Below are 27,755 nucleotides of genomic sequence, written 5' to 3'. Positions count from 1 at the left end.
TGCGGTCGCGCCGCTCGCCTTCTCTAGACTAACTTAGTTTTTGGCCAGCACACTTCTTGAATATAGTTTCTGTATAATAACTCAATATTTTATTTTAAACTCTTTAATAAAGCCAAGTGCCACGGACAAAGTAGTATATGGTGAGAATCATTATTGAAAGTAAATTGAAAATAATACTTTTGACAGAGCGAGAAAATTTAATCAGATGGCAGCGTCTTGCATAAAATGACGTCACTTAAGAGACAATGGTCGATCATAAATTAAAGTGACAATCTGGCACATCGGAAATTAATCTCGCCATGTCGAGTGTCATGTATATCGTGGTTATCCGTTCGTAATAACACATAAAAAATTACCGATTGAGACCTCGTCGGAAGGTAAAGTGCATTCTTGTGTAAGTTGGTTGAAGTCAATTCGCGGGAATGTGCGAATGCGAGTGAGCGCTTCGTGTATTATTGTTACTCTCCCGGTAGAGTTACTCGCTTGTGAATCATGCTTTTGTCTCAAGCAAAATTATCATAGAAATGATGTATTAAGCCATTGTATAGCAAATGACTCGCAAAAAATTCGGTGTCCACTTTCACTGTCGCTGTTTATGTTTGACGTAACAATTTAAATGCGGAATAGATATGGAAATGAAGTAGTATTCAGAACGTCATTGAGTCATGTCAAAGCACTAATGCCGTTAGAATGTAGTAGGTGTGTGAAGCTTTGATCATAAAATAAATATATAGGTATCGCAGGCATTGGAGACATGAATTCATTTAAGTAAATTTTGTTCCACACAAAATAAACATTAAACGATGCCGAAAAACTTGTTTTGTGTATGTGAATTTTAAAACAATTTTGTATACGTTTTGTAGAGAATAGAATACTCCGTGCAATCATTATAAACACCTGTGGGAGTTTGTTTATCTTATTTCTAACAAAATTCTTACGTAGGCAAGTTCTTCTAAACGTTAACCAATAAAATTACTTTTTAATAGTAGTGCCTATGTGGCCACTGCGCTAGTGCGTAACACGTGACGTTAAAATTACTTAACATTATTTATACTAAAAACTTCTTACAGAACCAGATGTCGAGTTGCGTACAAAGCTTCACTATCATTAGTAGATTGTATTAGGAGGTATTTAATATCAATTATTTATTGCTCGCCGTCAAAATCTTGTAAATGCGCAGACCTACCGGCCATGAACGGTACTCGCGGTTACGGTCGAGTTCAAGGGAAATAGACACGAGAGAACGTTTTATGGCTAATATTTGCTGACGAATAACTATCCCGATAGCAAATGTTCAACTCGCGCCCCCACGCATTGGCGGCCAATCTTCTACAAAAAATACTCATCTTGTCATGTATCGATTTTCGTTAATGCTTCTTATTTCAAATGTTCTAATTTCAATGTTGTATGTCGTCATCCGTCCCATATTACTTCACCCACGTGAACATTTCGCTATGAAAATGTTTTCCTTAGGAATTCAATTGTCACACCCAGACGACTGTGCAAGCATTAAATTCTTTATTCCAATTATCATAAAATCATTCAATTATAGTTTTAACATTTTGGTTTGTTGTTGAAGTGGCTTCACAAGCATGTAATTGGTTTTCTTTATGGGTTTTGCTGTTTATATGGGCAGTGTGCAGGTACGAGTATGTATGGATGTAAGTGATTGTATATGCGTGTTTATGATCAGCTACTACCACGAAGAATGTTTGGAACTTTAAACAATCGTTTGCCATTTGGTGGAAGTGATGTATGAAATACTGTTCAAAATATGTGTGTATCTGCATCTACATAAGATGTAAGGAACCTACTGTAGATAAGATATTATGTGGTTGACTATTATTGCTTATTGTTTATCTAACAAGCAAGATGGTTTCTCAATATTATGTACATAGCTGCTCATTTCATACGTATTAGGTAATATTTATCATAAACAACAATCAGTTATGTTAAGAATTCTCATATTACTAGTAACTAGAAAATCAATTATTTCCAATATTGCGTTTTGAAAATTGCGCATGTATGAATTAGGTATTCAATCTTCTTAATACATAAAGAGTATCTCAATTAATACATAGTTTTCAAAGGCTTGCAGTCCGCAGACTTCAAAGTAGTAACTTTATCTTTCCTTATTTACTTGCTTTGTATGGTAACCTATGACATGCGTATATAAATCCAGTGAGAGTGGGTAGCTTACCATGAATATAATGATATAATACACAAGTGTTTGACATAACGCTTATTTACGAACTACTGTGCAATAGAAAGGCATTCATATTGTAACATTGCCTATATTTATAGGTTCGTGGTTACGGTCGGCGCATGTGAAGCCTCAACCGCACGCGATTTGTTCTCACGCAGTTTGTATTTCCATCCCTCTCAATCTCTTTGGAAATCTGCTGCTGTGTCTCTCTCATTTTGAGATTCAAACCTCACATTCTTTCTTTTTGATATTGTACATTATTTACATTCCGCGTCTCCGCTGTAGTAATCTTTCAATATGTCAGGATTTTTTATAGGAATTTGGCTTAAAACATACTTTTCAGCTGATTTCAGCGGACCGAATATTTGTAACAGATTCTCTGATCTCGTTGCTGATTGAAATAGTCAAAATATAATAAGAAGGTTCGGCCACGCTCAGTAGTATTGACAAAATTATAAGAGATCCGAATCTTAAGCAAGCTTTCTTATCAGATCGCAAGTATTTATAGGAATTACCTTGAAGTCTGTAATCAATATAGTTGGTTGTAATTCTGAAATGTAATACTGTTCATTGCTTTGGTTTTTTCTCTGTGTTGTTGTATTTAGGTAAGCTGAGCCGGCGTTATTTGGTCTAGCGACGATTGTCCCCGGCGGAACAATGCGTCGAGTCGTTTGCGATTAATAAACTAATGGGTATAATTGTTACCCCGCGGCGGCCAGTATGTTCGCGTCATTATTTTGACTATGAACGATCGACTTCGTGCCTCCGATAAGGCACACTCGACTCTCAGTCGTGATTGTGTTTTATTGTTATTCAAACTGTCGCGGGAAAGTTGAACTTCCTTCTTGCAAATGATAACATCAATTCATAAACTGCGCATTCGCCCTCTCTTATAATGATTTGAAGAACGCAAATAATGAAACAGTGGAGTAGACTGCCGTCTTTTTTACTTTTAATTTATTTATAAGTGGCAAGAGATGAGACTAATAGCAAGGCAGATAAAGCTGAACGGATGCACGTTAAGCCTACTGCCCAATGAGACATAAATACAAAGTTATTGGTCATTGTTTTAATACAACGACCGGCGCACCGGTCATAACTATTAAAATACTCGATGCGTTGACCTGAAACATGCAGAGGCAAATGGAAATCGCCAAAGCGGAATCTTGAAAGACTGAATTATTTAATTGGACATCCATAGTTGATAAAAGAGAACTATTAGAAAAATAAAATGAAGTTCGGTGTAATTTGAAGATATCAGTCAACATATTACCTATGCAGCAAATAATAAGCCTCTTATAAAGCCTAGTATGCCATGTTACACGGAAAATATACATGGTAAATATGCAGTTCATACGAATAGTAAGCATATAAAATTTACAACATAATATTCGTTGTGTTTAGAACTAAATTACCTAATTAGCACGCTCGTAAAAGTTTGTGTAACTAAAGATATAATGAACTGTAAGTACTGTAACCCATCTAACTGTGAAGGATTGGCATTTTACAATTGTTGGGTAATACAAAATATTTAGTTAGCCAGTTGAATTGTTGCTTCGATGAGCACACTACCTATAGTATAGGTTATATGTGGGTATTGTGGGTACTTGCCATTATGTGTGTAAGGACTTGTTTATTGTTGACTAACATAATTGCTTTTAGTATTTAAGCAAGGTTGCGATGAGACAAGAAGAAAACAAACACAATAATGTTAATTGTTGAACGTACAAAGCACATGATTTACAATGAACCCGTGACATTTACAACTCTGTAAATAACCTAAAAATGTTTTGTAAGCTAACTTACAAAACTAGCTGAGATGTTTATTTACACGTAGTTGGATATGGTAAATGAACCAGTATGATGATATTTAACTATTTCTAAATTCAACAAAACAAAACCTAATTAATACAAAAAGTTGGTTTCGAAATCGGTTCTCCATAAATCTCTGACAATTACCTCGACGCTCTTCTTATGGTTGTCAATATTCGGCTTATTCTTCATCCTATTTTTCAGACATTAAAAAGTATAGCTGTACCTGCTAATATTTTAAACATAGTATGTTTAAAAGCTTTATAAAATAAATTGTATACATAATAGTTACAATTTTCAATATAAAGTCAAGTGTTTTATAAGGCGTGGTCGAATTAAATTTGAAATCGCAGAATTATCTCGGTCGGTTTGTAAGCGCAGTGTTTGGTGGCAATAAATTATCGTGTCGGAACACAAAAGATGGCATTGTGAAGTCGACACGGCGACGTCTGATAACGATCGCACGGCCGGGACTGCGGCCGGCGCGCGCGCAACTCCTGCGACAGCCTCACTCTTGCGCATGATCCCACAAATCTCTTAAATTAATTGTACTAAGTATTTCATAGTAGTGATAGTAGTTTAATACTCTAAGTTCTGCAAACTTAATATGCTTTTACCTTTATGCAATGAAATCTCAAACCATAATATAATATTACATATATGTTACGAATTAGTTACTATAGGGAATAAAGTATTGTCAATGAACTTATTTGGTGCTGATTAGAAGCTACAAAATTTATCATAATTTTGCAGTACATGTCTGTATAATTTAGTTCTAATATAATAAAATCCCTCAATACATAGAACAACGTAGGTACCATATGAAACAACAGTGTGATCAATGTGGTCATGAAAAAGTTAATGGTGAACGTTTGATTTATCACGCGACGGAGCGCGAGCGCCGCGGTCCGCGACCCGACTGTTCAGGCGACACGCTTTGTGTTCGGCGATGTCGTTTTATGTCCAATTAATTTAAATAATAGCTGCCTCCCGACCTACCTGAGCTTGCCACGCTACTGATACGGGTTGAGGATCTGCCTCGTGACATCAACCTCGTGGCTCATACGATATTGAGTATCTCTGTCACCCACAGCACTATTACTTGTCAAAACAAAAAAATTACGACCACAACAGAATTTTTAGCTAACAAATGGCATATGAACGTAGACGTGAATACAAACATGTTTTGTCAAGGCTCAACCTTGCCTCAAAACCACGGCTTGACGGTAGTGTTTTTCTTTTAAGTCTATAAGAAGTTGTTCTTATTCATATATGCAGGCCATTATGACCCTAAATAGTTTAAAAGCGCTCTAGGCTTTCAAATTAGCATGTCTTAAAAGTGGATTGATCGCTCAGATGTCGTTCATTGTGTTCTCTAAGGGGGACATTTGTCTCCTATTATTTCGGGCCGGTCTTTACTTGTACCTGCCTACATGGCGCCTAACTATTCATATTCAAATTTGTATTTCGTGTTGGGTAATTTTTAACATTTATTTACAATTGTGTAATCCGATCATTCAAAAGATAAATTGAATGAGGCTGTGTAAGTGAGATAAATTGATGTTTTCTGTACCGCAATCGGGCGTTAATAATGATATCGAATTCCAATATAGCACGGAAGGAAAGTTGAGACTTTATTTATTTAATAGTAGATAATAGGGACCGATAGATTCCGCGCCATGGTTGTAGATGTAGACATGTAGCGTTTCGTCGTCTTTTCTATAGAGTCAATATAATAAGGAAACATACTGTTGATATGATTTTAACCAATAGGAGGACGGAAATTAAATGAAGTCAGGCGGGTTTTCCGATGATCGCAGTGGCGAGTGCGCTGCAGGCTGGCCGTGGTGGCGTGGTTGGGTCAAGCAGCTTATTCATTAACGCACAGTTCCTCCCACCGGCCGTCGGTCATTTTAGTTTATTTATGGCCGCCGACTCGAGGTGAGACCCCAATTTCGCATGCGCCTGTGGCTTGATAATTATACCCTAGCCGTGGCTGAAAAAGGTCGCCATTTTATATTGAATATGAATAACTCCCCGATATGCCCTTGCAGGACTAACAGTTACCTAGTTATATGAAAACGAATAGGTAGTTTTCTTTATTTATGGCTTGATGCAGTCGGATAACATAGAATAAGCTTTTAATTTCTATCACTACGCTTCTAGGCTATATGTTTAAATGGTTTTCTTATGCAGGCATAATAACTTTGCAACAAAGTTGCTCATGGCGAACTTACATAAATATCACATTTTTCAACACTTCGCAGTCGTTAGGTATATTACGGGTGCATGTACATAACATAATACATAACAACCGGTTAATGTATGTATGCAATTTTTTTATTCGTATAACGCCTTTGCCACGCAGCCACAGGTAATCGTTTATCGCAGAACATGAATACTAAACGTTCTATTTATTACTACTAATAAAATAAGTTAAACCGAACGGGAACGTGTAAAGTGTATTATAATTTTATGGTTGATAATATACTCGAAGAGATAAGTTTAAAAGATTTTTATGAAGTTAATTATGCTCCCTGAATATCTTATAGTGAAAGTTCTTCCCTTGATTTGAATTGGTTTAGTACGATAAAAGGTTTGAAACTTATAGATCTATATTTATATCGATATTTATGTAATAGAAATAAATATGGAAAATGTCAATAGAAAAGTGAAACAAGTTAACATAAAATAGTTTTTGACAAATCAATTGGAAAAATACACGTAACTGTGATTTGCGGAATAAACACTGGTAACTACAGGCCTTGTAGATGTGTGCCTACTTGTAGTTAACCACATTTATGTCAATGTGATTAGCAGGGTTTTTTGGCTAGGTGTTTAAAGTGCACACTGCGGTTTACAATCCTTATTCGTAAAGTTCAAAACCTTAACGACACCCGTTAGTATAAAAACCGGGTAGATAAAGTTACAAATGAAACAAATATTTTTCTTCTTACACGAGCATGAATTTATTAAAGATATCGAAGGTCCAAACACAAGAAGGTCGAAGGATGTGGTGGCAAAAAGCTCTCTCATGTCCGCGATGTCGAGATAACATTAAACTGAGCATTTGTTATCCTTATCTCATGTTGGAGCGTGGCTAATGTGGCTGGAGGCAGATACACCCGATCGATTTATGTCGCCCTGGCACCCACGACAAATTGATAATTAATTTTCCAACGTTGCGTTTGATGGTGCCGAATTATTTTTGCGAGTTCGTTACGATCGCTTTATATTAAATTATGATCAGCATTAAACGGGTTCTTTTACAAAACCAAATGTTTACATCAGCTAAATTAATAAATCGTGACGCCGCTTCTCGCTTGCCTGACAACGACATTTGACTGATGTGCCATCGGTCCAAATGCATTGTTCACAAGATAAGTCGCATTAATAGCTACTTGACTGCACACCTGATCCAGTGAATGTTGTGCCAACGTATTATATTTTTTATAACTTTTAATATTATCAATTATAGCACCATACCGTTTTATATTTTTGCCAACGACTTAAGTTATTATTAAATGATTATATTATCAAGTAGGCGTTTACTAATTTCTCAAGTTCGGTATTGACAGAGAAAAGATAAGTTTACTGTCGAAGTTGTAGCTATAGGCGCGCAAACGTAAAAGTGACACATTAAAAAGGGTTATATGCGATCAAAAAGTAATATTCCCGCGCGGCTATTCTCACGCCCGCGCCCTCGCACCAACGCACACAAAGGCCTCATCTAATGGACACCCATTGATAAAAACAGTTACTACTTCAAAATAAATAACAACACGCGACTCGAAAACGAATTATCTGGCGCTCTTTATGATAAACATTTTTTAGTTCCTGCGACATGTTCTACAAAAAGCAAATGAATCATGTTACAATAATGCGTCATCACATTCGAATATTATTCAAATGATGCTCGCATTAACCGCGTAAAGATATCGAATAAACTAATTTTACGAGTTTGTCGCCAAATCCCACGTAAGTAGTGATGCGGAAATAACCGCAACATCTTAGTCCCACGTCAAATTGTCTCTTCGATAAATCACGAATTGGTTTGATGCGCATACATCTACATGTAAACCAATATTCCATGAAATTCTGCCAAGATATCCTTTACAGTTCGAAATAGTAGATTAGGATCGCTTTGTCCATATTTAAGGTTTATAGTTGTAGTTTCGTAATGTTAACGATAGGTAACACTTAGCGATGAAAAAATTAACCGATAGTCGAAGAATAATTTTTAAAATTGCCGGAGACATCGGTTTTTATTTCGGCCCAAAAACAATCTAAAAACGATCTTTTGTGTAATCTGACACTAACCGCGGTCGCCAGATTGACACGACAGCGGTCAAAGAGCCCAGACTTAGAAACACATTCAACATCAACCATATTATACAGGTATTACAGGTACAGATGGTACAGTAGGTAAAAACAAACTATGTCACATATCAAGTTTTTACAATACTACAAAAACTATAAGTTATCAGTGCCTTCGACACAGTAGTCGTTTCACACTGATTATTTGAAATAAAAAGACATGTGTCATAAAAATATGCGTGTCGAGCGACACATCGCCCCACGGTGAGTGTCGTAAACGACGCTCTAATCCTTTAAAACAATGCTAATGGATCTACGTGAAGTCCGCCGCCTTAAGTCCTGTCAACGTATTTAAACATTCGACGGATCGCCTTAACGCTTCGTTCGCCACCAATAAAGTTGACACTAAATTAGAACTTTTATTTTTTTTCTACCCGAAAGCACAAAATTGTAAATAAATATTTTATTATACTTGTTCACTGGACGCATTTTGGTGTGAGCGATGAACACGGGTTCACGTCAAAACATCTTTATCGGGTTATTTGTCTTATAAAATATTATCAAGAGGCTCCTCGGGACCGTCAGCAAAAGAGGACGTATAGTGTGATACGTGTGCGGTGTTTACTTTACACCCACGTGATGTGATCACTTCGCTTTGGGGCGAGGGATAAACAATGAGAGCGGCGATTGCTCGTCAATGGTGTAACAAAGATGGTTTATTTTTCTTTGAGGATGAGATGTCGATGAGAATAGGTTGTTAGCTGTGAACCACAACGGCATGCAGCAGACCGTACCGCGGCGCGGAGATTAGTGCGTGAGCTGCGCACCAGTGCGTACAAAATCCGACGCGACAAGCAGAATTATTAAGTTTTGACATGCTGATAAATCAATAACGCTTAATAATATTGATAACAAATACGCGCCAAGAATATTTTGTTCTTTTAGGTTCTTTTAAAATCTGCAACCTTTTATAAATAAAGGTTTTTATCGTAGTTTTTAGACGAAGTAGAGTTAAGAATCTTTGTCGTGAAGTTGTTACTGGTCAATTTAATATATGGCAAAGGTTTTTTATGAAAACAACATGGACCGACTTTTAAATAAGAAGAAGTAGCATTTTAAAGGATACGTGGTCAATGTATGCAAATTTATCTGTTAGACCTCTGACAGCGATGGCGATAGTCAAAGTAGTTGCCGGCGGAGCGGCGGCGGCGGCGGCAGGCGCAGCGCTAAGTAAAAGCTCACAACCGGTCGCGTCGGAAGGGGCGGGCATCGCCTCCCGCAATCACGTACTTGTCGCGTTTTCATCACCTGCTCGCTAAAAGTGACGTAATTACGGATGCAAATCGATCAACAGCAGTTATCGACTCGACGAGGGTTGACGCTGGAAATTAGCGCGATACGCCGGTTAATGTTAATAGCTTTCCGCGATTTAGCAAATATGGTGTTTACGACGTGTTCGAGCAAGCCAACCACTTAGTAGCTGCATTTAACCCTTAATTCTACTTTAGAGTAATTATTGTAGGTTTTCATAATTATTATAATTTTATAGCAATTTTCGTAAGGCAGTTTAATGTAAATTACAAAGAACGATGAAAGTAAAGCATTTTATTCGATTTATCGTTATTAAACCAGTGCTTTATACCGTAGCATAATGTTGATTTTCAAGAATATTTTTATATAGGTATAATGGTATCAAAATCCGTGTGCAAAGAGCGAGATGAGAAACAAAGGATAAATATACGAGTTGATCGATGTCGGAAGCGTGGATTCCATCGTTCATTCGGATGACTTGCAACTAGTGAGCATGCTCTCATTGACTCCGCCATTGACCTCACGTCAGCCAGACTTAGCGATCACAATAATATAAATAATGGAATTACATCCGTCTCACGGGCATTACACACTGTAAACTTACAATAAACCTTAAAAAAAAATGCGAACCAAATCAGAGGTGCAACTGGAACTAATCGTTTGCAAACAAGAAAACTCATTGTTGCACTTGTCATACGTAGAAGGTTGACATTTACGGAATGTTGGTGAAAATTTAATGTTGCATTCTTTCAATCACAATAAAAGCCGCATTCAACTGAAACGATAAACAAGTTTATTTATCATGATTCAATTTCAAAAGCTTGAATTTTTATGATTGAAAGTATTGAATTGTCATTTAGCTTCATCTAAATATTCGTCTTCATCACAGAAAGTATAAATAACAAATAACGACTGACGAGACACTTCCTTCAGTTGAGTGAATGAAGTGTAACGTTGTATTAACACAGGTTTGTGGCTCAAGCAAATACGGCATATCGGTATCTTGTTTCAAAAGATTTTTTCCAACACGGTGAAAGGCGCCCGCGACTCCTTAAAAGCCTTATGGACCGTATTGGTTAGCGCACCTTTACATACAAAATATAGTTCTCAATGGGAAAAAAGCTTTCGACAAAGGCATAGATGTTGCTACAAACTAACTCAACGAATTTTTAATTCCCTATGTAGTACGTAGTGTATTGAGCTTTTAAAACAAATTTCGCTAATTTTGTTACTTTGTTAAAAGAAGCATATTAAAGTTACTTACTGATTGTCGTAGCTGAAATTGCTTTTAGAATATTCAGTGTTTTCAATTACATTATTCTGTCAAGGTAATAAAGTATTTCGCCTAGAGCAAGACATAAATGTTAAAGAAACTTATATGATGATTTCTTGCTCACTAATAGAATTTGCTAACGAGCTGAGGTGATTACTGGTGGTAACATTTCATAGTGTATTAGAGACTAGTGGCGGAGAGTGAATGTATGTGTTAGCGCGCCTCGGCCTCACATTGCACTGACGACAGCAGCATTAAGCCAACAAAGGGTGATATTTTTCGTGGACAAACATTAAAGGGCTTTGAACATCAAAGACGCAGGTGATGCACCCACACTATGCATATTTATGATGTGTTCGACAGCCATCCAGACACTAGGAATTATGGTCAGCAAATATTTGCCGTATTTGCTTGCACATATCTAATGAATACGAGACATATCTTTTTGGTTGAGTGACGGTGGGTCACAAAATAAATAAAAACTAGTTTCGTTATAAATATATTCTAAGTCTTAAGTAATTGACTGAGTAATCAAACACTACGTGGTCTATAATAGCGGGCCGCGTCTGTGACTGTGTAATTACGTAGTCAATCTAATACAGGTTATAAAAAAGTAAAAAGAAAATGGCCGCCCGAACCAGTGATTCACACGTTGCGGTTTCTATAACTATTTGTGACTGAACAAAACGATCTGTGAGAATCATTCATGGTCCCTCCCAACGGTGCCATCAACCAATCCGAAAAAAATATTTCATTGCCATAAAGACAAGGTGTTAGTCGGATACAGGGGATATTATGCCGCCTAATTTGTACTTTGTACCATCGAAAACGTTATTTAGCTTTGAGTCAACCATACGTTTTTGGATCGCGTCATTTTTGCAGGTACCTAAGTATGATGGGAAATAAGGCAGGCTATAAAAATCAAGCATTAAGTGGTCTTATTTTAGTTTAAATGCTTTTGTGTGCCGTTTAAGTCGTCGGACGGTCTAAACAGATCTGCAACAATAAATGTACTTTGGCCGTCACTAAATTTGAATGTTTACACGTTTCAAACGTTTACATTGTTCATGTTTTGGTTAATATGGACTATAAAATTATTGAATTATCGTTTGCACCTTCAAAAAAGGATATACTGGTTTATTACTTAAAATGTGTGTTATTTAGAGATATGGTTATTTAAGATTATTCTCAGACATTAAATATTTGAATTGTGTATGTTAGACGCTTATAGGTTGTAGACTCAGTCTCTGGAAGCATCCCTTACTGGACGGGCTATCATAGAAATCTCATCGGTTTGCGTGAACAAAATCAACGGTCGGCACAACAAAAAATGCCCTTAAACTATTTGTTGTGGTTTCCACAAAAAGACAAAAAACGGGACATCAAAAACCAGTCAGCATTGGTCGGGGCTTTTCGACTCCAGTGGCCTTGTAGAAAAAACCATGTGTTAAGGAATGTAAAGAGCCATTTAATTATCCTAATATATTGTTATGGTCGCGGAGGGAGGTGGTTATAAATTAACGGCGAGCCCGAGCCAGGACGAGGTGGCGAATGGTGTGCACGGAGACTTCTTGCATTGTGTTTTTTCTTCTGGTAAGATAGGAATGCTTAATGACATAGTTAATTGATGTACGTTATGAATCGCTTGGTTTATGAGGTAGTTACTAGACAGACGCAGGCGCAGTGCAGCCTCTAATAATTCTCGTGCGTGCAAGTGCAGAAAGCGGCGCAGACAGCACTCGGCGTTCTCACGTTACTGCAGCCGCTGTTTCAGTGCGATGATCCTTAGAGTTTTTATTTCATTTTTACCTCAGTTCCATCGAGCGGCCTTCATTATGCGTCCGCAAGTGCTTCGGTCGCCACCGGTTCAGGTAGCGCGGAGTTTCGCTTTAAAACTTGACCTTAGGTATTCGATACGCTTGTTATATTTTTTGTTAATCAATATAATTGAATATGAGCTTTTGATGTGGTGTAATTTGATAATTTGCAAAAATAAATTTACGTAAATTGACTTCGTCGTAAAAACTGGTTTAATGTTCGATTCTTATTGGATATGCAGGAAAATATACACACATATGTATACGTACGCGGTTGCATGCCGTGTTGATGATAATCGTGATATTAGGGTATGTAGGTATCGTGTGCGGGACAGGGCGAGGTGTCGGAGGCAGGGCTCCCCGCGGCGCGCGAGCATTGTGATCGACAGCTTGTTTACTAAAAATATGCATAATGAATTTATAATAGCCTATCGGGCCTGCCACGCCACGTCGCCTCGCCCCTCTGACTCCATACAAGACTTGCTTCATCTGCCTTCTCACGTTTGTACCTATACTTTGTGAGCACTTGAGCAGTGAACCAAACAAGTAGCATCAAATTTATGGATGAATACGCTTTCCATGGAGAAATCGATATACCTGATATGCAACGGTACCCATTAAACGTGATGGTAGTCGATATTATCTATGAGTAATTGTCGAAATCGCAGTGATTGTAATTTGGTCATCAGCAGTTTTATCTGGAAATAACATTAATAATTAGCTTCGAAAGAATGCTGTAGATACGTCGAGTGAAAGATGGTTAATTGCGCCACCGATGTGTTCCCACGTTTAAATGCAGCAAGTGTTTGTGTAAGCATTTAGCATTCGATTGTTTTAGTGCGGACCGAGACGTCTGCGGAGAAGCAAACATTGAGCTTCCTGAGCGTGCACCATCCCTGGCTCACCTCCCCGCCGCGCCCCGCTCCGCCCCCGCTACCGACACTTTACACATCATGCTCGTCTCTCACATTGCGCACATACTTCACGGAAGATAAGCTTATTAGTAATTAAATTGACCTTAAAACAGCTGCAATTTTAAGAAAATTAAAGCACTTTAGTTATGGAATTTTGATGCAGAAAAAAAACTGAAAAATAAAAGCAATGCCGACGTTAAACTTGTCGCAGTTCTCGTAACTCTTTATTAGGCGGTTGAAAACTTGAAACGTTCGTAGAAATAATTATATACGGTGCTCCAAACTATCTGTCGTATGAATGTGGTCGAATACACCGGCCAGGCGGGGCGCCCGGCCCGGTTCCTAGCCTCGATTCGTTACGTCAATCTCCAAATTTTTTTACACCGAAATCTGCATAGAGTGAGTTGACATCGCGCAACAAAGCCGACACGCGGTGCGTCGCGTATTGTCCGCATTTCTTTATAAATATTTTGACATTTCCTTGATTCGTCCCGCGCAGCTATTCCACAAACAAATTCTGTGTCGATCCTTTTGTGTAGCGTGTGTAATTTGATTTATTCTTCGACGACAAACGTCCGACATCCTGCGATGCGTTGTCCGGCGCAGGGCGGCGACGTTTGTCGATTTGTTAGCACATCTATTGGTATTTTCTTTAGTAGGTGCAAACAAAAAGGTTCGCGCGTCTTTAGAGCGTCGATATTGTTTCTCAGAGGTCTATTGAGAGTGTGCACTCCACTTACAGACCTTTTAGGCATTTGCCGTGAATTGCGATGTAAATATACTGATAGATATAATGAAGTTTGAACACGGCTTTGTTTAGTGCACGAAGCTTGATTCACACGAGGAAACGTTGCGCTTATCCAGAATACGTTGTCTGGTTAATGCTTACGTTGTTGAATCATTGTTTATGTCTACGAGTCTGTTGCAAACGTAACAAAACATCCAGCTACGCTCGACTTTATAGTGTTGACGTAAGAACTATTTACATGCACACTTGGCACACACTTACGTGGAAAGTTGTAATATTTCAGAGATGCAAGGAGAAGCTGAATACGTTGGCGATAAGCGTGATGAACCAGTGGCCGGGAGTGCGGCTGCGAGTCATCGAGGGGTGGGACGAGGAGAACTCGCACCAGGACCACTCGCTGCACTACGAGGGCCGCGCAGTGGACCTCACCACCAGCGACCGCGACAGAAGCAAGTACGGCATGCTCGCCAGACTCGCTGTGGAAGCTGGCTTCGACTGGGTCTACTACGAGAGCCGATCCTACATACATTGTTCTGTCAAAACAGGTAAATGTCACTACGTGTGCCCATTTTTATTGTTCTACTTATTTTATTTAGTGCAATGTGCTAAATTTATAGCAGTCATATTAAGAATTAAAGTCGCAATATAAATTAAAAAATATCGGGTTGGTAAAGAATTACTATATTGCCTCATTTCGGTAATAACAATTGTTATTGTGTAGTACAGTTTAATCGTAGAAGTCTATTTAAAATATAAAAATAAACGTTGCAAGTACAACAGAAAAATATTATTAATTATACTCGTATTCTACGAAATAAATAATAAACTCTAATAATAACCATGAAATAATATAAGTTTTATACAATAAATAACATACTCGGTACTTATGACTTTTAAAGCGCCCTACTTCAAATGTGAAATGCGTTGAAGTCTTTTGTATGGACGTGCTGTGTCCGCTTTTTACGTAACTTAGTTTAAATTAATAACGTGTTGCTGGTTGCGTTTTCTTATATTTATTAGAAGAATTATATTATATATTTTGTTGTTGTATGAATTATGACGGGGTTTTTTGTATGAAGTAGTCATTTTAGTTGATTTTAATTTTCAGCACACACACCTAACAAGGAAAATTCAGTAAAACATAACTTATTATCTATGTCATGTGAAATAATATGATACTAAAATATAAATTTTTATTAGTACCATCGCAATAATTAGAAGTCAAAGTACTAAAACTGATCATTTTATGTAAACCGATAATACGTGTTAGAAAAACCAAACATAGCGGAATGCTAAGTGTTAGTGTCCATACCCCTTCGTACAAATAAACGTATAAATTGATTTGTTTAATAACTGTGGTTTACCTCAAAATTTGTGACTTTACTAACATAAAATTATATGTATACACAAATATACTGAAAAACCCATGCGTCGTGAAGGAAAACCCAAACGGTCATAATTTACGGGTACATAACTGTACCGTGAGCTACAGGCTACGGGACGGACCAAATATATAGTTGAACTTTACAAGAAGAATGCATCTCAGACAGCTTCCCGCGCCCGCGCCCCGGCGGTGTCGATCAAACGGACGAACGAGCCTCTTGTTAGCATCCCTCTCGCTCGCACCCGCGCACTCTACTATATCCGTCTGTTGCGCACGCGGCCGCATCGCAGCCAATCCCCCACTTCTATAATTACACCGGTGATTCAATGGCTACTTATATCTATATATGAGTATACGGCATAACGATGAGAGAAGCGCGTATTTATATGTATACTTATGTTTTTAGATATTATGGAGGCATTCTGGCGCGCTCGCATAGTTCCAATTAATTTTGCAGATGGGTCTATAAGTGGTTTGATATTAAAATGCGGGAGCAAAACCGTAAAACATGGATAACTTGGTTAACGATACGCCCAACACACTGTTGGTATTCATTCCACGTCAGTTTACATACATATTATTACATTCTCGGCTCTTTAGGTGCTACGTGCAAGTAAATAATTAACTATGTCTTTGCTAACCATGTGTTCGTGATTTAGCAATAGTTTTCGTAATCGATAAGGACTTTCCTCAGTCATATTTCTGTTGAGAAATATACAAAATCGAGCCCAATATTAAGTTATGTCTATTCAAAAGTATGTAGTAATACAAACTATTACTTTCTTTCTGATGGTAGGAAAATGTTTTACATCTAATAGATGAACTATCTTATAGGCATTAGCATTTTGCTGATAATATATGTATTTATGAGTGCATATTACATGCAAGTCTGATTATAAACCAATCAAAATAGGTTTTGTAGGACTTCCTATCAATATATATTTTGTGTAAATTGAATTATTTGTGTAATTTGATTTAGAGTATGAAATACATACAAACTTAATACTAGGTTTTGTTGGTAACTTTTACTTATCAAACACAATACCAATCAAATGCAAACTGTAAGTTGCTTCTTTGCGGTGCAGTGTGGTGCAAAAAAATCACATGTATGTAAAAGTACCTAAAATTGTCCCGAAACTATAAAGAGCACTCATTGTTTCAAAAGAATGAAAAGCTCGAGCACCGATAGCGGGCGGCGCGGCGGCGGCGGGCGGCGGAGTCTCCCGCGCGGTCGCAGGCAATTTGTTTCGATGTTTATTCATTTATTCCGGCGTTTTGTACGATCCGAGTCTTTTAGTATTAATTTGGATCTTATAAATAATTAATGTGCTTTGTGTAGGTATGTGTGTTGCGGTCGTGGCTCTTTGTTGGTCGCGGTCAAGGACGGATCGCGCACGATCATCCACCGCTTGCGCACCTCCCTTAACTTACTAACATCTTGACCACATTCTTCATAGGAATAACGTCACTTATTGAAATAATTAAAGCTAATCAGATGTATTGCATATTTGCCGTTTTTTTGACGTATTTGATCAATGGATTCATGGTTTTAATTAAATTTCTCAACAAGTCCAACAACTTATATCCTCAGATCAGGGGACGGACTGTCTTCACTTTTATAGACCACACCTCATCAAAGCTTTACCATTGTAAAGTTGTAGATTGGAATTTAATCGAAAATATTTTAAATCAGTAATAGCGTTTTTCGCTCTATCACACGGCATATAAAAGAGACAGAATAAAACTGGCCCATTATATGCTCGTATATTAAATTAAAGCATCCAGTGATCGCCTCGGCGCCAATAAAACTATGCCGTGCGTTAATTTTTTGTATTGGACCCGATTAATTGGTTTCCATTGGTCGGCGATGATTGTTTTTTTATTAGGATCATTGACTCATGGTATTTATACTAACGTCATCATAAGATTAGGTGTGCACTTACACAAATTATATAGACTTGATAATGCTTATGTGCCCAAACTTGTCGCCTACATCAGCGCTTCTTATAGAAGTGTCTAATACACAATCATACATGTCTCAAGCCACACTAAGCAACATATATAGTCATTTATTTGATTTTGACTAGCCTGTAGAATGGCTATTAATATTTCTCAATTAGCAATAAAACGCTCATAGAATAGACTAGACTAGATGAATGACATTAAAAGTAACAAGTTCGCACTAAGGGCGAGCGCTTTATCAAAGTGTTTCAATATAACATTCTTGAGTTCTTTGATATCTAAGTGAGACATTAATACAGCAATGTTTTATATTTCAAACCAGTTGACTTGTTTCATATAACTTTTTGCGTCTTTTAAGATTTCTTTGAAGCTAGCGGCAGAATAAAAGTGGATGTATTAAATTATGATTATTGCTGTTTTTATCTAGTGTTACATGTTATGTAAGTTTATTTGTTTGATCGCAATAAAATTTACATCAAAGGAGAATGCTCAAAATGTATGGGAAAAAAACCCAGGCCGTACACAAACGGTGTGTAACCCAGAATTTTAGTGACACTGAGTGATTCAATTCCAGATATTCGCCTCTATCAAATTCGATGGCTAAATACTATTTTTTGCTATTATCTACTATTTAAAAGGTGAATTTAAAAAATAAATATTTTTCAAACATTCATCACAATGATTATTTTTTTAATAATATAATTGTATAAGTAAATATCTAATACTAATAAATAATTAATTTTAATGGAACTGTGATTTTTAAAAAATAATTAACAATAAAATAATTATATTCTATCACTACATAGTACAAAACAAAGTAAAAGTAAAAGTAATAGCAATATAATATGTTTAGCCATTGAATTTGATAGAGGTAAATATCTGGAATTAATTACACAGTATCACTCATTGCTCCCATGCTGGATTGAGAGCGAAAAAAAAAACATAGAAGGTGCCAGCTGCATTTCTTCCCGTGCATACTGCAAAAGTCAGTAGAGGGATGGAAGGGTTTGGTGCTTCATAGGCTATAGGCTAGCAATCTACCACCATGACAACACTTTTCTACCTTATAATAGCCCTCCAATTGTCTGCCAACCCGCATTAGACCAGTGTGGTGGACTAAGGCCTGATCCCCCTCTGTGTTAAGAGGGGAGGCTCGTGCCCCTCGGTGGGGACATATATGACCTGGTGATGATGACTCATTTTTCAAAAATATATTTTTTAATATTTTTAATTTGTAACTCAGTTACATACCCATATTAAAAATGTGTGACCCAAAAAAGATTAAACATTTATATAGGTAACTTATTTAAAAAATATAAAAATATATTGAAAACCCCTACTGAAAAGTTATAGCAAAATAGTATGTTCAGCCATCGAATTTGATAGAGGTAAACATTGGGAATTCAATTACACAGTATAACTAATTTTTTGAGTTACATAACTTTTGTGTACAGCCTGGGTTTTTTTTGAGCATTCTCCTTTCATATAGACTTACTTTTATCGTTGAATAAGAGATAGCTTTCATTAAGTTAAAAGTTTTCATCTTTTGATCTTTACAAGTAATAATAAATATAAACATTTTTAAAAGCATTGTGTTTAAAACTATTTCAACAATTCTGGTACATAAAACTCAATGTAGATCTCCATCAAGACAAGTGTTTAATGGTATTAAAATGTGTTCTACGAAGAGGAACAATAGCGGGTTGACAGTTAAGTAGGTTCGACAGCGAGGCTCGAGTAAATGGGGCGTGACCAGCGGTGACCGACTGTGACCGACGGTGACCGGCGGGTCACGATTCACCTCACTATCTCTGAAGGACGAACGTTTATCCCTAAAGTGGTATACATAGACATTATAATATGTCCACACGGACATGTAGATGTCAATGGAAACTTCATCAACAGAAAAATATTAGGTGCCTACATTAGCACGAAGGGATATTTTAATCTAATACTAACGTCTTAACTGCTCATTTATTATTTTTTTTGTCGTCATAAACAATATCGTTTGGACTATTAATAGTACCTAAATTTTGAACTGACTGCTGATATGTAATTTTAGAATGTAGAGTCGAATTTCGAAATATCAACACCTAAATATTCAACTTAATTGCTTACAAATACGACCAATTTTTTATGGGAACATAGGCAGAGAGGATAGAAGCGTGAGTGAGCGATGTTGCGCGCTCGAGCGGGCGCGGGGCATGCGTGCGAAAGCCTCCGGAGGCGAGGGCGCGACATCCGAGACGCTACATCCCGGAAGGTTGTGGCTGAGGCCCAAGACGTTCCCACACCCGCCACGTGAAACAAACTTATCTCCCATCATCGACCGACCGTTTAAATATTTATAATTTACAAAAAAACATAATATTTGTGTATACTTGTTTCTTTACATCGTAGTTATTCAACAACAATGTTGTTAATATTGAATCCTCTGAATGAGAACCTGAACATAATCTTTTTGATAATGTTAAAAGCCCCACTTTATCTCACAAAGTAGTAGGTAATGGGGGCAAATTCCACTAGAGCTTTTATAATTATGTTTTCCCTCTTTACTTTACTAAATAAACCTTCATTGTAAGTGGTATATTAAGATTGAATAAAGGTAAACAAATATTTAAATTGATGGTCAAATATTAAAGCTGCATTCTTAGCCAATAGCGTATAATTTTTAAACATATTTATATTTCGAAACATTCCTGTTCCGTTCACTTTTCTTTTGCACCTACATATTTTAGTAAAGACTGCGTCGTCAATTCTGTTCAGGTGCGCAATAAATTCAAACGTTAAGATCTCAGTAACACATTACAATTCAAGACGATACATATTGCATCAGTGTGGATTACTTGGCGTTTAAATCATTTTGCTGCCAATCCTGCTTACAGAATAGGCGGTGAATTATGAATTGCCTAGATTGGACGTTTGTGAGCTCTATAAATATTTATTTATTGAAATACATAAATCATTTAATGTGTTTATCTACAAGTTAAGCATATAAATATATGTGCCCACTTAAACGCATACATGTACATAGAGCTTACTATTAACACGCTTATTTGGTATCATAAATATTTACAATATACTTTAAAACGATTCAGCGAGACGAAACCAAACAGTTCGAGGTTGCAGTTGAACAAAAAATTAAGATATCGATAGAATCTTTGCTGGAGTTGGAGTAACATTTAATTTTAAAAACGCCTCTTACGTTTCTAGTACAACGTACCTATTTCTGCAGAAAAAATAAACCTATCGATTTTTATTTATTTTTTTACGCTGTAAGATGCGGCAAACGTTCGGCGCGGGCGTATGAATCATAACCAGCGCGGTTTGGCATTTGCATGACTACGCATCGGCTAATTGCTATTCTATACGATATAAATCAGATATAGTTCCACTGATCCGATGTGAGCATCTCGATAACCTTACATTGTTCTGACAATAAAAAGAGTGAACTAACCGACAAATCTGTACCGATTAATGTTATTGATAGAGCGTTCAAACATTTAAAATAGAGGGTCAGCTGGTAAATATACATATTTAAGGTTCATGAAAAAAATACTGAAAAAGCATGACATTTGTGCCATAAGACATGTCATCGTTGGACAAGATAAATTATTAATAGTGTCACGTGCGTACATTTGTCGAGTTGGTAATGTATGGTCACGCGCGTTGGGCCGCTGCGGCGGGACCGGCGCGCGCGCCGCCTAGCTCTCCCGGTGGTCCCCGCGGGGCGGGGTCTGCGCGGCCACTCGGCTGCGCCGCCGCGCCGCGCCCCGCGCGCCCGCTCCACCCCGCTCACCCGCGCCTCTTATCGCCGCATCTTCAGCCTAATGTTACTTACGTCACTATGAAATCGCATTGTGACTGGTTTTAAGGCTTTGGATTCGTTAGCTTTCAAGCTTAATAAGGTCAGAATGCAAGATAGATAAAATCGTTTACACTACATGTTGATATAGTAATATGAAATAAGTACATGCGAGGTTGCAAGATATAGTTAACAAATGATACTTATAAACGGTGTTTACATATGTTATATAACTTAAACTTGACATTTAGCAAATAAAATACCAATTAATCTTGCCCGCGATTCAAAATAGGTACCATTTTATTAAGAAAAAATACCGGAAATGCTCTACATAATTGGTGTCATTATACACAATATATATATAATGTAAAAAATAACGTTACCTAAATATTGTTATTGAATAAAATTGCACCCCAACCGCAGTTGTACAAAAACGCAAAAGTATCCGACATTGATTCAATGAATCGTGTGATGCGTTCAACGGACAACAAACGGATGTTGACAATAAGCGCTTGACTTTGAGCAAAATCTAATTTGTATAGTTATTGTGTAATGTGATCTGCCTCAGCCCATCCATCGAGAACAGCTTGTGAACGAGGATTGACTAAATTTGTCGGTCGGTTACACAACAAATCAAAATTTAACGAGTTCGCGCAAACCAGGGGCTTTGCAAGGTATCTTTAGCCGTGCTCATTTGCGCGTGTAATTGCACCACCCACTGTAACTGTAACTAAAGCTTAAATTTTAGCCGGTGAGTTGGGTACTTCTGTTGTTGCTATTTAAACTTATAGCACAATTGGCACAAGTAACTTCCAGCGGTTGCGGCTGTACACGTTCATGCCTTTATTATTTATCTTTTGGATACCATTTAGTTGCACGTAAATACACACCTTTTTTGCTTCGGTTAGGATCCAAACGAATTAAAAGATTACGCACAGGTACAGTTTAAGCGGGATGAGGATTTAAATAAATACTATTAGATAATGTACAAACAAAGTTCAGCAAATCAGGATTCTGAGCGATCTTTTTGGATGCAGTTTTTTCGGGCAAACAATGGATGAAAAGAATTCGCAAAACGGATTGAATTAGCTTATCTACCGCTTAAAAAGTTTGTTCAGGAGATTATTAGTCCTATTTCGTGGAATCGAGTATCTGTGTACATCGAGCAAGGCGAGTGGAACGTAGTAGTTAAGGCGAGCTCCGTTCAGTGGTATACTCGCCGATAACCCCGCGCAGTGGGTAGCCCTTCGCGATTCTCTTTTGTTTCGTATCTTATCCGATTTTAATTACGAGCGTAGAGAAATCTCGTTATACCTTAAAGGGATATGACTGCTCCGAGCTAATTTACTATCGTCCCTTGCACGATTTTATGTTCTCAATTTTATTTTATTGGCTTGAAACCATGGTATGTAGTCACAGCACGCACGTACTCCTGTCTCACGGGCTAAATAGTTTTCATGTTTGTTAAATTCAGTTACAAAGTTTTTAAAACATGCTACTTTAACTATTAATTGTGTTCACGTTGAACGAATATATATAATGATTAATATTATTTTATTAATTTCAGAATCATCTGCGGGTACGGGAGCTGGTTGCTTCCCAGAAGGCTCAATGGTATATACTGAAAAAGGCCCTCGTGACATTGCTACGATACAAAAAGGAGACAAAGTGCTGGCGGCTTCTGACGACGGCAAAATGATATATTCAGAGGTAAGTACACTATCGACACTAAAATAAATACTCATATATATTTAGTTTTTCTTCTTATTTTAAAGATGAAATCATATTCATGAAAAGTAGTTTCATCGAACACTAATATCAGTGAATTTATAATAGGAAAATATTACGAAGTTTAACAATATTTTCTGTTTTTTCAGGTGCTAACATTTATCGATAGAAATCCAAACGTTACGCGGCAGTTCATCGAATTAACTGCTGAAAACGGCGTAACGATCACCACAACGCCATCACATCTCCTGCTGCTGGCGGCGGCTGACGGGTGGCGGGAGTCATTCGCGGCCAACGTACAGATTGGCGATGTTCTTTTGACGCGAGGACAGGTTGACGTCATGAGGCCGTCCAGAGTCGTCAAAACTCGCATGATAGCGAAGCACGGCGTTTATGCGCCGCTGACCAGAGCAGGCACTATCATAGTGGACGACGCACTAGCGTCGTGCTATGCGCTGGTGCGAAGTCACTCTCTGGCGCATGCAGCAATGGCGCCGCTGCGGTGGATGGCGCGGTGGAGCTCGTCCAGCGAAATGCCGCGAGGGGTGCACTGGTACGCTAACGCCCTGTACTCCGTCGGCGACTTTGTGCTGCCGTCCTCGTATAGGTACCGCTAGTGGTGTGTTTGTGCTGACATTGAGTGGTCGCAGTGAGGGTATGAACCGCGCGCAGGACGTGCATAGGACACATTTTGTAAATATCGCTCGTGTAAATAGTACAGTGAGTAGGACAACGACTTGTAAATATTTAGCTCGTGAACATTAAAATGTTTATTATAATAATATGCTCGTCGTTAACGAGTTATACTTATCTTCATTGGAATTTATTTATTAAGTAGTTTTAGGTACCTTTTGCAAATTTTGCATATTATTTAGTTAACATACGAATATTTGTAAATTGTGTCGGTATTGTTATTCTGCACAATGCAGAAATACTTAAATGTATGCGCTTATGTTATTTTAAGTTACTGTATAAATATTATTAATAAAATTAATTCACTTCTTTAGCGAATCTGAAGAATAATATTTCTGATATAAAATGTTTTGATTGAAACAGTGTACAGTATTCGTTATGTGCGATGTATTCAGCTGTAACCAGACATTCCATAAATCTAATCCTTTGTCTACTTGCACACATTAGAAATGATGAAATTGTGATCTTGGTACCTAAAAAAGTGCCTTAAGATTTTTATTTATTGTTATTTATAAGCTAGGTGTCTATTTATGAATTGACGAAAGTATTTAGGTCTAACTTATTCTATTGTGACCGATCCCGTCTTTATTACTAAGGGCTTTAACTATTTATTTATTAACTCTTCCAGGTTTTCTTTTCAACGCTCGACATCTTTTGAATTTCTTTATTACCATAACTCGAATGTTTCTTTACCTTCTTGACCTTATCGAAATCAAAACAATACAATTCGTACATGGAAGTAAGTATTGCCAAACGGCTTAGCCTCTATACATACTTATATCTACTGTATGTATTTATGGTTGTGTTACTTTCATGAACAATTGAACACGTCACAGTGAACGGCGATTTATAGATCATATGTTAGATCTTGAACTGAAGTATGGGTTCCTATAGATTGAATTTAGTGGAATGTTGTAAGACTTGCAAGTGCAACGATAATTATTAGAAATAATATCTAGGGCAAAATTATTGAATTATTTATTTAACACTCACGTTATATACTAAACGATTGATGTCAGCGAGGAACATTAACTAAAAATCTATAATATAATAGTGATTAGTGCTTATGTAGATGATACTAACAAATTTTATAGTTACATACATAAATCGGAAAGCTTTAACTAATGTTTGGACAATACATTTATGCCATGATGATTGCCATATTAATATTATTTAGTTTAAAAAACTAAACGCTACACAGTATTGTACCAGTGCCGCCCCTTCATGAAAGCAACGAATGGAGAGTTTTATTTATAATTTGATATGATAATATATTAAGTCACTGTGGCATAAAGTGTGTGCAGATGTTTAGGAGTTCATTTCACAATTAATTTCCATTGAATTTAGTGGCTTTACTCGTATTACAGTTACCGAACACACAATTTCTTCGTGTTATAGAACATCACATTTCTTCTTTATTTTGGAATACACTAGTTAAGTCTGTATCACGTTATAACCAAATTCTGTCATATCTTTCCTTTTCTTCACATCGTTATGTACCTTTTGTACCTATTATTAATTGGTTATCTATCCCTTTATGAAATGTGATGTCAGAAACAAATGAATGAGATCGAATATTACGTGTCTCCGTGGTTTACAACTACGGACACAAATACAGAACTATTTTTTATCAATGTATTACTGATCTAAAACTTGTTATATATTTGACCTCCTGAAACTGGCCGCGTTTTCAGTGCAGTACGCGGCGAATTGCAGTAAACATCAAGGAACTTATTACGATAATGTTATATATCACCCATGTTGTATTATGTATCGCGTATGTTAAAAACAAACTTCACGTTGTTGGTAAACTACTAATCAAATGATTTGTTTACGTTTACACTTATTGGTATATCATCGGCCGTGTAAATTAATACGTAATAATTGTGCTTTTACATTATTTATTTATTGACGTTATATTTGCATTAATATAAAAGTCTTCAGTCGCCACTGACGTGGTGGGTGTATAATTTTAGAGCTTCTTGTAAAGAAAGAAAATGTTGAGGACATTATTTGATGTACTGGCTAACCACTGTCGTATTATCAAAATGTATTATAATATCAAAATAAATAAAATGTTGGCTTTGTGGACATAGATTTTGTTTTATTTTATATTGAGAATACCTGCACTATAATCACCGTAAATGTAGTGCGGGCAAGTACACGGTACAAGTTTACCGCCATCTATTCATATATTTATCTACCAAATAAACATAATACTGAGTTGCTGAAATCCTTTATGAAAACCGTAATAGCGGCGCAGATACTAAATCACAGAGTGTTTAACTTGCTTTGATTGGACCCTAATATTGCAATCAATGAACAAATTTTACGCCTCTCGGATCGAATTGCAAATTGTATAATAGGCACGTTGGTGGCCATTCACCTCTGAGTACGCACATACCTAGAGTATATAATCATTGACTACATTGAGTCAGTTCACCCAAATTAAAGTGTTACTACAACCAGTTGTACATTCATCGCATGATTCTGTTCACAAGCAACTAATCCTAATACGTAAACAATAATAAACATTGTTAAATTTAGCTGAAACTATAACGGCCACCATTTATCTTCTATAGCTGGAATTTCTGCTCTACAAAATAAACGGGTAAGTTGTTTTCGCGCTTGTAGTATTTCATTATATAGATATGTAATAGAGAAGTTTCTGAAACAGTTATAGTATGGAAAATGTTAAAAAATATTTATCCTGTCTAATCTTGTATTGAAATGATTTATTAAAAAGCTCTAGTGATGGTTGTGTGAACATTTTTCAAATGTTGAATATTGTGGCTGATTGGTATGAAATTAGTTACTAAATAATAAATGTCTATTTGTATGACTAAATTCCTTTGTCCTTGCTACTCCCTTGTTATGCAAACGACAAATTAGTGAAACTGCAAATATAGATTTAATTAATAATTTTGCTACCCTTTATAAGGCTATGTTGTCAGTTAGGCTGCAATGTTAAACGATATTTATTACTATTTTCAATCATTTTTTTATTTAACTTTGGATGAGGCGTTTCTCATCACACGTGATAGTATAAATAAGTGACGAATAATTTGAATAAGCCTAGATACGTAGAAATTGTTAAACCTGAGGTACTGAAATTAATTCTTAAATTAATATCAGTCTATTTATAAGGACCATAGCTAATAATTAATGTAAATATATTTTAACTTCGTTCAATAAACAAATGAAACTCAAATAAAATCTTGCACGATTGTGACTTCAAAGTCAGAGTTTGATAGATATTTGATTATAAATTGCTGAACTTTACACAAGTTTAGTCATCTCGGTTTTATGATTGCAATTCAATCATATAATCATCTTGAGACGTGGGCTTTAAATAATCTTAGTGTAGGTATATAACTATAAAGCTATTATAAACTTAGGTAGTTAATATATAGTTTAACAATAAGTAATAATGTCCTAAGACATACGCCTGATGGCCTGGAGAAAAGACGAACACGTAGCTATCCAAAATTAACGGAAAGGGTCGAATGATTAGGATGTAGTAGATATGGTTAAAGTTTTATATTCCTTGCGAATTCGCTTTAAGATAAGAAATTTATCTAGTTTTTTAGCTATTGTTTTCAAATGACCGTCGCGCGTCGTATCGAGAAGTTAGTTGTAATTAATCACTTTCAGTTCAACGAAGTTAATAAATTCTCGCCATCTATGATTTTATTCCATTCTATTCGTTCCCGCTTCGTGACTTGGAACTATGCAAACTAAAATTAAATTATAAAGTGCAAAGTGAGTGGACTCTGAACAGACTG

General features: G+C 36.7%; 1 protein-coding gene across 1 annotated transcript in view; it reads left to right on the top strand.

Annotated features, from left to right (window-relative positions):
* Positions 1-26,065, top strand: part of hh (hedgehog signaling protein) — a 42,832-nt gene extending 16,767 nt beyond the window's left edge. The window contains exons 2-4 of the mRNA XM_076115650.1: positions 14,682-14,943; positions 23,117-23,259; positions 23,427-26,065. Of these exons, the coding sequence (XP_075971765.1) occupies positions 14,682-14,943; positions 23,117-23,259; positions 23,427-23,894 (873 nt within the window). The 3' untranslated portion in view covers positions 23,895-26,065. The remainder of the gene's footprint in view (positions 1-14,681; positions 14,944-23,116; positions 23,260-23,426) is intronic.
* Positions 26,066-27,755: the final 1,690 nt, after the last annotated feature.

The sequence above is a fragment of the Anticarsia gemmatalis genome, chromosome 6 (genome assembly GCF_050436995.1).
Source record: "Anticarsia gemmatalis isolate Benzon Research Colony breed Stoneville strain chromosome 6, ilAntGemm2 primary, whole genome shotgun sequence".
NCBI lineage: Eukaryota > Metazoa > Arthropoda > Insecta > Lepidoptera > Erebidae > Anticarsia > Anticarsia gemmatalis.
The sequence above is the reverse complement of the archived record's forward strand: the minus strand, read 5'-3'. Positions and strand labels throughout refer to the sequence as shown.